The sequence below is a fragment of the Pristiophorus japonicus genome, chromosome 10 (assembly GCF_044704955.1).
Source record: "Pristiophorus japonicus isolate sPriJap1 chromosome 10, sPriJap1.hap1, whole genome shotgun sequence".
Lineage (NCBI taxonomy): Eukaryota > Metazoa > Chordata > Chondrichthyes > Pristiophoridae > Pristiophorus > Pristiophorus japonicus.
Window position 1 is genome coordinate 199,524,108 of NC_091986.1, and position 12,502 is coordinate 199,536,609.

Sequence of the window (12,502 nt, forward strand, 5' to 3'; positions counted from 1 at the left end):
ATTGTGCTATTTGCACATTGTGGTAGGTTATTGTCGGAACTGGTGGGTTTCCTGGCATTAGTGTAACTGCTACATTTACGGATTACGGAGACGTGGCTCCAGGATGATCAGGGCTGGGAACTCAACATTCAGGGGTATTCAACATTCAGGAAGGATAGAATAAAAGGAAAAGGAGGTGGGGTAGCATTGCTGGTTAAAGAGGAGATTAATGCAATAGTTAGGAAAGACATTAGCTTGGATGATGTGGAATCTATATGGGTAGAGCTGCAGAACACCAAAGGGCAAAAAACGTTAGTAGGAGTTGTGTACAGACCTCCAAACAGTAATAGGGATGTTGGGGAGGGCATCAAACAGGAAATTAGGGGTGCATGCAATAAAGGTGCAGCAGTTATAATGGGTGACTTTAATATGCACATAGATTGGGCTAGCCAAACTGGAAGCAATACGGTGGAGGAGGATTTCCTGGAGTGCATAAGGGATGGTTTTCTAGACCAATATGTTGAGGAACCAACTAGGGGGGAGGCCATCTTAGACTGGGTATTGTGTAATGAGAGAGGATTAATTAGCAATCTCATTGTGCGAGGCCCCTTGGGGAAGAGTGACCATAATATGGTGGAATTCTGCATTAGGATGGAGAATGAAACAGTAATTTCAGAGACCATGGTCCAGAACTTAAAGAAGGGTAACTTTGAAGGTATGAGGCGTGAATTGGCTAGGATAGATTGGCGAATGATACTTAGGGGGTTGACTGTGGATGGGCAATGGCAGACATTTAGAGACCGCATGGATGAAGTACAACAATTGTACATTCCTGTCTGGCGTAAAAATAAAAAGGGGAAGGTGGCTCAACCGTGGCTATCAAGGGAAATCAGGGATAGTATTAAAGCCAAGGAAGTGGCATACAAATTGGCCAGAAATAGCAGCGAACCTGGGGACTGGGAGAAATTTAGAACTCAGCAGAGGAGGACAAAGGGTTTGATTAGGACAGGGAAAATGGAGTACGAGAAGAAGCTTGCAGGGAACATTAAGGCGGATTGCAAAAGTTTCTATAGGTATGTAAAGAGAAAAAGGTTGGTGAAGACAAACGTAGGTCCCCTGCAGTCAGAATCAGGGGAAGTCATAACGGGGAACAAAGAAATGGCGGATCAATTGAACAAGTACTTTGGTTCGGTATTCACTAAGGAGGATACAAACAACCTTCCGGATATAAAAGGGGTCAGAGGGTCTAGTAAGGAAGAGGAACTGAGGGAAATCTTTATTAGTCGGGAAATTGTGTTGGGGAAATTGATGGGATTGAAGGCCGATAAATCCCCAGGGCCTGATGGACTGCATCCTAGAGTACTTAAGGAGGTGGCCTTGGAAATAGCGGATGCATTGACAGTCATTTTCCAACATTCCATTGACTCTGGATCAGTTCCTATGGAGTGGAGGGTAGCCAATGTAACCCCACTTTTTAAAAAAGGAGGGAGAGAGAAAACAGGGAATTATAGACCGGTCAGCCTGACCTCAGTAGTGGGTAAAGTGATGGAATCAATTATTAAGGATGTCATAGCAGTGCATCTGGAAAATGGTGACATGATAGGTCCAAGTCAGCATGGATTTGTGAAAGGGAAATCATGCTTGACAAATCTTCTGGAATTTTTTGAGGATGTTTCCAGTAAAGTGGACAAGGGAGAACCAGTTGATGTGGTATATTTGGACTTTCAGAAGGCTTTCGACAAGGTCCCACACAAGAGATTAATGTGCAAAGTTAAAGCACATGGGATTGGGGGTAGTGTGCTGACGTGGATTGAGAACTGGTTGTCAGACAGGAAGCAAAGAGTAGGAGTAAACGGGTACTTTTCAGAATGGCAGGCAGTGACTAGTGGAGTGCCGCAAGGTTCTGTGCTGGGGCCCCAGCTGTTTACATTGTACATTAATGATTTAGACGAGGGGATTAAATGCAGTATCTCCAAATTTGCGGATGATACTAAGTTGGGTGGCAGTGTGAGCTGCGAGGAGGATGCTATTAGGCTGCAGAGTGACTTGGATAGGTTAGGTGAGTGGGCAAATGCATGGCAGATGAAGTATAATGTGGATAAATGTGAGGTTATCCACTTTGGTGGTAAAAACAGAGAGACAGACTATTATCTGAATGGTGACAGATTAGGAAAAGGGAAGGTGCAACGAGACCTGGGTGTCATGGTACATCAGTCATTGAAGGTTGGCATGCAGGTACAGCAGGCGGTTAAGAAAGCAAATGGCATGTTGGCCTTCATAGCGAGGGGATTTGAATACAGGGGCAGGGAGGTGTTGCTACAGTTGTACAGGGCCTTGGTGAGGCCACACCTGGAGTATTGTGTACAGTTTTGGTCTCCTAACTTGAGGAAGGACATTCTTGCTATTGAGGGAGTGCAGCGAAGGTTCACCAGACTGATTCCCGGGATGGCGGGACTGACCTATCAAGAAAGATTGGATCAATTGGGATTGTATTCACTGGAGTTCAGAAGAATGAGAGGGGACCTCATAGAAACGTTTAAAATTCTGACGGGTTTAGACAGGTTAGATGCAGAAAGAATGTTCCCAATGTTGGGGAAGTCCAGAACCAGGGGTCACAGTCTGAGGATAAGGGGTAAGCCATTTAGGACCGAGATGAGGAGAAACTTCTTCACCCAGAGAGTGGTGAACCTGTGGAATTCTCTACCACAGAAAGTAGTTGAGGCCAATTCACTAAATATATTCAAAAGGGAGTTAGATGAAGTCCTTACTACTCGGGGGATCAAGGGTTATGGCGAGAAAGCAGGAAGGGGGTACTGAAGTTTCATGTTCAGCCATGAACTCATTGAATGGAGGTGCAGGCTAGAAGGGCTGAATGGCCTGCTCCTGCACCTATTTTCTATGTTTCTATGTTTCTATTTAACACAGCTCGGCAGTGTGTGTACTGAAACCGTTTTCATTTGAGAAGTGAAAAAGTGATCTTTAAGGCGTAGGGCGGAGGGAAACAAGGCTGGCTACTTCCTGCCACACATCTCCTAATTTGGGATAGGATTTCACTACTGCCGTTGATGCGTTAGAGTATTGGCAGACATGATTTAACGGAATAATGGGGGTTATGTTGAAGGATTGTCCTTGGGAGGGGGTGCAGGTTCACCAGAATGATAATCATACAGACTTCTTTCTTTACTCCTCTCTGCTGGTTTTACATTGCTAGGAAAGTTGTAATCCTGGATGCAGGAACAAGCTTAAGCGGGTCAGCAGTTGGTGCAGGGGTCTGTGGACATCTCATACTTCACCCAAGTGGTCATTCTTTGTGTGTGCACACAGAGTGTCGCAGGCTGTTTTAGTGTGCGAATCATCACAACTGATCATGATTCTGTCTCTTCTCTCTTCCCGTCTACACCACTAGCGGGGGTTTCTTGATGGCAATCAGGAGCTTTGGCCATGTTTTTTTTCCCCTCTGCCCTGCCCAGTGTTGCTGATGCAAATTGTACTACCCTGATCATTGTTCCAGTTCAGATCAGCTAATTTAACACAGTTCAGGGTGTGAACTTGGCAACTCCCTGCACTACCCAGCTTCCTGACCAGCTGAGGCTAGATTTTTCCTTAACCAAATGTAGCAGGGCAAGGGGCAATGGGGTTCAAAAATCAAGGTCGTGGTGCATTAATAGCTCACAATCTTTCCACACCAAGACTTATCTCTCTGTGTTCAGTATTTTTGTACATTTTTTTTTTTTTGTATTCATTCATGGGATGTGGGCGTTGTTGGCAACTCAGGATTTATCACCTTGGAAAAGGTGGGGGTGAGCCACCTTCTGGAACAGCTGCAGTCCGTGTGGTGAAGGTGCTCCCACAGTGCTGTTAGGGAGGCAGTTCCAGGATTTTGACCCAGCGACGATGAAGGAACGGCGATATATTTCCAAGTTAGGATGGTGTGTGACTTGGAGGGGACCTTGCAGGTGATGGTGTTCCCGTGCGCCTGCTGCCCTTGTCCTTCTAGGTAGAAGAGGTCATGGGTTTAGGAGGTGCCTTCAAAGAAGCCTTGGCGGGTTGCTGCATTTTGTATTTTGTACCTGCTTAAAGTAATTTTTTGTTTTTGTTCCAATAGATTAACGTCAAAGACTATATGCTGGTTGGCTTAACGGATCAGACCTTGGGCCGATTGCCTGGTAAAGTTGCTGGTGAGCAGTTTGTCATCCAAGAATGTAAGAACTGCAACATTTACATTTTTGACCACTCTGCCACCATCACCATTGACGACTGCACCAACTGCAGGATATTTCTGGGACCTATCAAGGGCAGTGTGTTTTTCCGTGACTGTGTGGACTGCAAATGTGTCGTGGCCTGTCAACAATTCCGAGCTCGGGATTGCCGAAAAATGGACATCTTCCTCTGCTGTACAACGCAGCCCATCATCGAATCGTCCACGGGCATGAAGTTTGGTTGTTTCCAATATTACTATCCCGAGCTGGGCTACCAGTTCAAGGATGCAGGCTTGAGCATCTTCAACAACAACTGGAGCAACATCCATGACTTCACCCCTGTTGCAGACGAGAACAACTGGACCTTGTTACCTGAAGATGCGACGCCACAGGGTTACGTTCCCCTTCCCGACTCCGAGGAGCTCAAGTCGGTTCGGATCTCCACCGAGTTGAACAGGAGCATTGTTCCAGTCGCGCGGGGCCAGAGACCAAAGAGCAGCGAAGAGTTGTGCTTGGTGGTGTTTTTTGCCGGCGATTACACCACAGCCAATGCCAGGAAGTTAATCGATGAGGTGAGAAAGTCGCAACAGCTGCATTCTGTGCGTCATTCTCGGGTTTTTTTTGTTGTTTACGTTTGTCGTTTGTAACCTGCCCACAACCGCGTTGCAATCCTGCTCCGTGTAGTCCAGGGCCAGTGATGTTGCAGTGTTCACGAAGCGAATGTCCTGTTTCAATGTGTTTGTCGGGAGCAAGCTATGGGTCGAATTGGCAGTGGTCCGAGAGTGACCTGCAAAAGTGTGAAGGCGAGGTGAACTTTGAACAACAAAAATAAATTTTAAAAATCATTTGAATATTTTTGGGGGAATTCTACAAATAGTGATGCCTGTAATACAAGATTATGGGGAAGTAGAGAAAGCAAGGTAGTCTGATTAGTATTGAATTGCTTAAGCAAAGGGCTAACACGGGCACTGGGCTAAATGGTTTCCTGTGCTGTCAACTACTACGTAACCTACTGCCCTGTGAACATAAGAACATAAGAAATAGGAACAGGAGTAGACCATTTGGCCCCTTGAGCCTGCTCTGCCATTCAATAAGATCATGGCTGATCTGATCATGGTCTCAGCTCCACTTCCTTGCCCGTTCCCCATAACCCTTTACTCTCATCACTCAAAAAACTGTGTCTCTCCGCTTTAAATATATTCAATGACCCAGCCTCCATGGCTCTCTGGGGCAGAGAATTCCATAATCCCACAACAACTCAGAGAAGACATTTCTCCCCATCTCAGTTTTAAATGGTTGGCCCCTTATTCTCAGACAGTCCCCTAGTTTTAGTTTCCCCTATGAGTGGAAATATCCTCTCTGCATCCACCTTGTCGAGCCCCCTCATTATCTTGTATATTTCAATAAAATCACACCTCATTCTTCTGAACTTCAGTGCGTATCGACTCAACCTATCTTCATAAGTCCACCCCCTCATTTCCGGAATCAACCTAGTGAACCTTCTCTCAATGCATGTATATCCTTCCTTAAATACGGAGACCAAAACTGTACGCAGTACTCCAGGTGTGGCCTTACCAATACCCTGTAAAGTTGTAGAGGGACTTCTCTGATTTTATACTCTATCCCCCTTGCAATAAAGGCCAACATTCCATTTGCCTTCCTGATTACTTGCTGTACCTACATACTAAAGTTTTGTTTCATGCACAAGGACCCCAGGTTCTCTGTACTGCAGCACTTTGCAATTTTTCTCCATTTAAATTATAAATTGCTTTCCTTTATTTCTGCTAAAGTGGATAATCTCTCACATTTTCCCACATTATATTCCAAATTTTTGCCCACGCACTTAGTCTGTCTATATTCCTTTGCAGATTATTTGTGTCCTCCTCGCAATTTGCATTCCCACCCGTCTTTGTATCGTCAGCAAACTTGGCTACATTACACTCGGTCCCTTCATCCAAGTCATTAATATAGATTGTAAATAGTTGAGGACCCAGCACTGATCCCTGCGGCACCCCACTAGTCACTGTTTGCCAACCAGAAAATGACCCTTTTATCTCGACTCTGTTTTCTCTTAGTTAGCCAACCCTCTATCCATGCTAATATATTACCCCCAATCCCGTGAGCTTTTCTTGTGCAGGAACCTCTTATGTGGCACCTTACTGAATGCCTTATGAAAATCCAAATACATAGAAATGTAGAAACATAGAAAAATAGGTGCAGGAGTCGGCCATTCGGCCCTTTGTGCCTTCACCACCATTCAATAAGATCACTCACCTCAAGTACCCCATTCCTGCTTTCTCTCCATACCTCTTGATCCCTTTAGCCATAAGGGTCATATCTAACTCCCTCTTGAATATATCCAATGAACTGGCATCAACAACTCTCTGCGGAAGAGAATTCCACAGGTTAACAACTCTGAGTGAAGAAGTTTCTCCTCATCTCCGTCCTAAATGGCTTACCCCTTATCCTTAGACTGTGACCCCTGGTTCTGGACTCTCCCAACATCGAGAACATTCTTCCTGCATCTAACCTGTCCAGTCCCGTCAGAATTTTATGTTTCTATGAGATCCCCTCTCATCCTTCTAAACTCTAGTGAATATCGGCCCAGTCAATCCAGTCTCTCCTCATATGTCAGTCCTGCCATCCCAGGAATCAGTCTGGTGAACTTTCGCTGCACTCCCTCAATAGCAAGAATGTCCTTCCTCTGATTAGGAGACTAAAACTGAACACAATATCACATCCACTGGTTCCCCCTTACCCACCCTGAAGGTACACCAGATTTTACAGTAGTCAGTAATGTTGTGAGGTAAGGGTCTTGCGTTAAAGCCTGAAGTCATGACACCTAATTAATAGTCGAACATTTTGAATGTCGATTAGGGTGTACACAAAGACACTGGGCTGGAATTAGCAGTGGGTAATAACAGCAACCTAACACCATTATTACCCCTTTGAACCTGACCGCAACTTCAAGATGTAACGCATGTGCATCCTAATGAGGAAATCCTGAAGTTGCGGTCAGTCATTCACTGCTCCAACACTGGCTGTGCTGTTAGACCCCCACAGCCGGCAATTGAAGAACTCTGGGAAATCGGTGAAACTGGCAAAAATCTGGGCTTTTCTGGGGTAGTATCACTGTTAAATACCTCATTAAAAGTTAGGTCTTGTTAGATTAGCTGTAACTGGGGTTTTAACAGCATATTGACTGCTAAACTAACATTATTTGGAGTGTCAAATTTCTTCATTATAATAAAAATCACAATTTTTAGGAAACTTAAAAAATAATTATATTAAAAGTTTGTTTATTTATTTCGGTTTGTCTTTTCCCCATGTGTGAGCCCCAATCTTTGTTTTGCGCGCTCTAACTTTTTTTTAAAGTCTGAATAAAAGCTGCTTTTCACTTCCTGGTTCCCTACCTGAGAATTCTGCATCATGATTGCCTGCTTTGACAGCTTGTTGATGTCACAGCACTATGCTACGCTGATCTCAATTGAACATCAGAAAAGCCAAACATCTCGCCACAGAGATCACATGATTGCTATGGGCAGCTTTCTTTGGGGCTTGCTGACTGCAAATTCTGGGCCATTAATGTTGGACTTCCTGATTTATTGTATCTCTCAAATGGATTTGAATGACATGCCTGAATAATCTGATATGGTGCTTCTAAATCAACCACAAAAACCACAGTGGTGTGGGTGTTGCAATTGATTTTGTGTCTCCAGGTTTGGGATGGGGTAAGCTGGGCTAAGTTCCTTGCTCCTGATGGCAATTCAATGACCTCTAAACATGCATGAGTGTGTATAGGATTGGGCTCGCTGCGATGATTACATGACACTCATTGTCAAAGCTTCCATGTAAGTAACAGTCACTTTTTAAAAGGAGAAGAATTTGAGCTGACGAGTGCGGTAGAAGAGGAAGTACAAAAATACCACCAGGAACTGGAGGGGTGATCTTAGCTACTGTAGCTCCCAGCAAAGAGCCTTCAGGAGCAAAGCAAATTGGCAAGAATTGAGAACCGAAACAAAGTATTTTAAAATGCTCAATTGGACGATTGAGAGTTTAGATCAATTTATTGTGTCAAATATGCTCATTTAAACTGCAGCACGGTGCAGCAGGATGTCATGTCTGTGATCTTGCAAGTTCTGAATTTGAAGTCTCACTGTGAAGGCCAACTACTTTCCCACAGAGGGGGAGAGTTGCTTAGCCTGCTCCTGTGTGTTCCAGCAAGCAATTCGAGTGGCATTTATAAAGACCTGGAGCAGCTTGCCTTCCTGCTGGAAATCGCATCTCTACAATCCCAAAAACATAATTGATCTGACCATTAGTTATGTAGCAGCAACATATTTTCCGTGCTTCAGTTTAAAAAAAAAAAAATCTTTCCCTATTTCATTAATCTAGCACTCTTGAAATACCACGTGTTTGAGTTGGGCCAGAACAATGTGGTGTATGCAAAGGAGTTGCGACATCCACAAGCTAGCAGCATAAATTAGATACTAGAGCGGGGAAAAGGCTGGTATTTGGCTACTTCCTCTTCTACCGCACTTACCAGCTCAAATTCTTCTCATTTTTGAAGTGGTGGTTTCCACGTGTATATATAAAAGGACTCGATGCAAGATCATTGAAGTTAACACTCAATTTTCAGTGTGAATGGCCCATAATTTATGGTCAGCGGCAAAGCAAAGGCACTCGCGATCTGTGCGACGAGAAGTTCGGCTTTTCCGACATGCAGTTGAAATCGGTATAAGTCGATGGGGAATCCCTAACACAAGCTGCTGTGATGTCAACAAGCTTTCCCAGTAGTCAGTCACAATGCAGAATTCTCAGACCGGAGGAAGTGATTAAGCTCCTTTTGATTATAACTTTTTAAAAAATGTTAGAGAGAGCAAAACAAAGATTGGGGAAAAGGTAAACCTGAAATACAGATGAATGAACTTTAAAAAAAAAAAAATAAACATTTGAAAGTTTCTTGATGTTTTTTTATTAAAATGGATAAATTTGACACTTGCACTAAAATTAAAATTTGTTTTTCAGGGCCATAACCTTTGTTTAGCAGTCACTATGTTGTTAAAACCCTAGTTACACCTATTTCAACAAGGGCTAACTTTTAACAGGGTATTTAACGGCGGTATTACCGCGGAAAAGCTTTCACCACTTTCACTGATTTCCGGCTACAGGTGTGGGGGGACCACCACGCAGCCAGTGTCGGAACAGGGAATGACTGGCCGCAACTTGAGACATTCTGCGTGCGCTACATCCTGAAATTGTCAGTTGTAAAGGGATAATAAATGCAAACGATGTCTGTTCGCTGTTATTACCCACTGCGCATTCCAGCCATTGTTTTTGTTTCTTGAAATGCTCAACCTAGCGAAGGGAAGTAAACCTAAGTTTGGATGGGGTACTGTTAATGCTTTAAACTTAGATGAATAAAGCTTTCTGAGCATTGTTATACAGGGCAAAGAACAACTTGTAATTATATAGTGTCTCTAATATATGTCCCAGGGGGCTTCATGTCGGAGAGAATGGCAGGAGATGAATTAGGAGAGATGATAGATAGTATGGTCAAAATGGAGGCTTTTGAGAGAGTTCGCAATGCAGGGTGCCATTAACTGGTCCAGGCAGTCAAGGTGGGTCGCTCGGCCCAACTGCCTGCCTCTCTTCTGTGGCTATGTTCACGCCCGGATGTCCCCTGGTGATGGAGCATGCGGTGTCCACCGGCACGCTTGAGGCCTTCTGCAACCGGTGGGTACTGGAGGGACAGAGTGCTTCATCATCCTCTTTCTCTCTTTTCACCCCCCCCAACACAATTTTAATTTGATTTTACTTTACTTTAAAAGTTTTAGTTTAAGTTACAGTTTTATTGTTTGTGTCCCTGCTTCCTTTTTTACTGGTGAAGGCACGAGCCATCAATCACCGGAATTAACCAACAAGAGGTCACATTGGAGGGCGGAGGAATTTAAATTGAGATTTTCAAAGATTGGGTGCGAGACAGCTGAATTGAGTTGGTGCCAAGCTTTGGAGCTTTTGGCAGGAGCTGAATACGATGATCATTGAGGCCAAGACTGAAAATCACAGGATTTGCCATATTATAGCTCGCATGTAAGTTTTTTTTTAACACAATGAACTGAATTATCTTCCAACAATTTAATTGCTTCCTTGAAGAATTTTAGTATCTGCCATTTTTTAATCCATGTTGAATTCTTTGCAGTCTCTGCTCCTTGAATCCGTTTTCCCAGTGCTCAATTAGAGAACTTTGTGGCTCATTTGTAATGTGAAGTCATCTGACACAGATGATCATGGAATCGAGGATAATAATTAAGAAATAAAGCTGGGTGTTGTCAGTTGTTATAAGTTATGGATTATGTCTCAGATAATCTCTGGTATGCTGATATTCGTCACTCCCATCTAAGTGTCTTGTATTTTCTGAAAATGTGCGTTTGAAATACGAAAGGTTAAGTGGCTGTTTCATGGAAAATTCAGATTCAGTCACTTAATCAGATATCTGAATTGTGGCCATCACTAAGCATAAATACAGAATTGAAGTTCGAATATCCTGATATTTGGAGATGTTGGCAGAGAATGTGCTTCATAATTCATAATTATCTGCAGGGAATTCCACATGGATTAAGAAAAGACAGATACTTAAATTCTTTGAGGAAGCAATTAAATTGTTTGAGGATAATTCAGTTCATTTTTAAAAAGAATACTTATTATGTTAGCTACAAACCTGTGATTTTCAGTCTTGGCCTCGATTATATCAGTTACTGATCTCCTCAGATATGGGTAACAGAATTTTGAATGAGCTGACATTCAGGGAGGATGGAAGATAGAGAATGGGAGGCCAGTCAGCAGAGCATTGGAGTAGTTGAGTCCGGAGGTGACACAGGCCGGATGAGGATTTTGGCAACAGATGGGCTGAGGCAGGCAAGGTTATGGAGGTGGAAATAGATGGTCTTTATGATGGGTAGGCTGTGGGGCTGGAAGCTCCGCCCGGGGTGAAATAGGACTCTGAGGTTGTGAACAGTCTGGTTCAACGTGAGACAGTGGCCAGGGAGGGGGATAGAATTGGTGGCAAGGGTACAGCGTTTGTGGTGTGGGCAGTGATCATAGAATTATTGAAATTTACAGCACAGCAGGAGACCATTCGTGTCTGTGCCGGTTGAAAAAGAGCTTTCCAGCCTAATCCCACTTTCCAGCGCTTGGTCCGTAGCCTTGTAGGATACAGCACTTCAAGTGCACATCCAAGTACTTTTTAAATGCGCTGAGGGTTTTTGCCTCTACCACTCTTTCAGGCCCCACACCACCCTCTGGTTGAAAAAAGTTCTCAACTCCTTTCTAATCCTTCTACTGGTTACATAAATCTATGTCCCCTGGTTGTTGACATCTGCTAAGGGAAATGTGTCCTTCTTATCCACTCTATCCTCAATTAAATCTCCCCTCAAAAACAAACCGAGCCTATCCAATCTCTCCTCAGCTAAAATTTACAGTTATGACTTTCCAATATTTAACTGGAAGAAGTTGCAGATATTTAATCTTGTGTCCTGGTGGGAAATTCAGCCACTGAGCAAACTGTTATATATCTAGGTTCCTAAAAGGAAATATGATTTTTGTTTTGCATTCGCCTACAAATTATTTTGAGGGTATTGCCTCCAGTGATGCTGAAATTTTGTGATACTGTAAATTTAATAGTTAATGCTGATGACTTTGGGGAAACTAATCTGGTAATGCATGCACGATTTATTGAAGTATGCCGTACTGAATGCACTCATAAATCAGGAGCCTTGTGGGCAAGTTCAGTAATCCCTCCAAGCAAGTTTCCTCCTGATGTCATTAGCATTCACTGTTACATTTTTTTAAAGTTGTGCAATGGTGTGCATTTACTTATTTATTCATTCATGGGATGTGAGTGTCGCTGGTAAGGCCAGCATTTATTGCCCATCCCTAATTGCCCTCGAGAAGGTAATGATGAGCCGCCTTCTTGAACCGCTGCAGTCCATCATAGCAGAGGGCAGTTAAGTCAACCACGTTGCTGTGGATCTGGAGTCACACATAGGCCAGGTTTCCTTCCCTAAAGGACATTAGTAAACCAGTTGAGTTTTTTACAACAATCTGAGAGTTTTATCGTCATCATTACAGATACTAGCATTTTATGCCAGATTAACTGAATTTAAATTCCCCAGTTGCCATGGTGGGATATGAACTCGTGACTCCAGATTATTAGTCGAGGCCTCTGGATGTCTCGTCCAGTAACATAACCACTATGATACCATACCCACTATTTATTTTAAGTGCTCTTATTCTTTAGTTCACGTAGGTTAATTTTAAATTTC

General features: G+C 43.4%; 1 protein-coding gene across 4 annotated transcripts in view; it reads left to right on the forward strand.

Annotated features, from left to right (window-relative positions):
- Positions 1-12,502, forward strand: part of rp2 (RP2 activator of ARL3 GTPase) — a 34,205-nt gene that overhangs the window by 12,121 nt on the left and 9,582 nt on the right. For all 4 annotated transcript variants that reach the window (XM_070892486.1, XM_070892487.1, XM_070892488.1 and 1 more), the window contains exon 2: positions 4,085-4,750. In XM_070892486.1, coding sequence (XP_070748587.1) covers positions 4,085-4,750 — 666 coding nt within the window. The remainder of the gene's footprint in view (positions 1-4,084; positions 4,751-12,502) is intronic.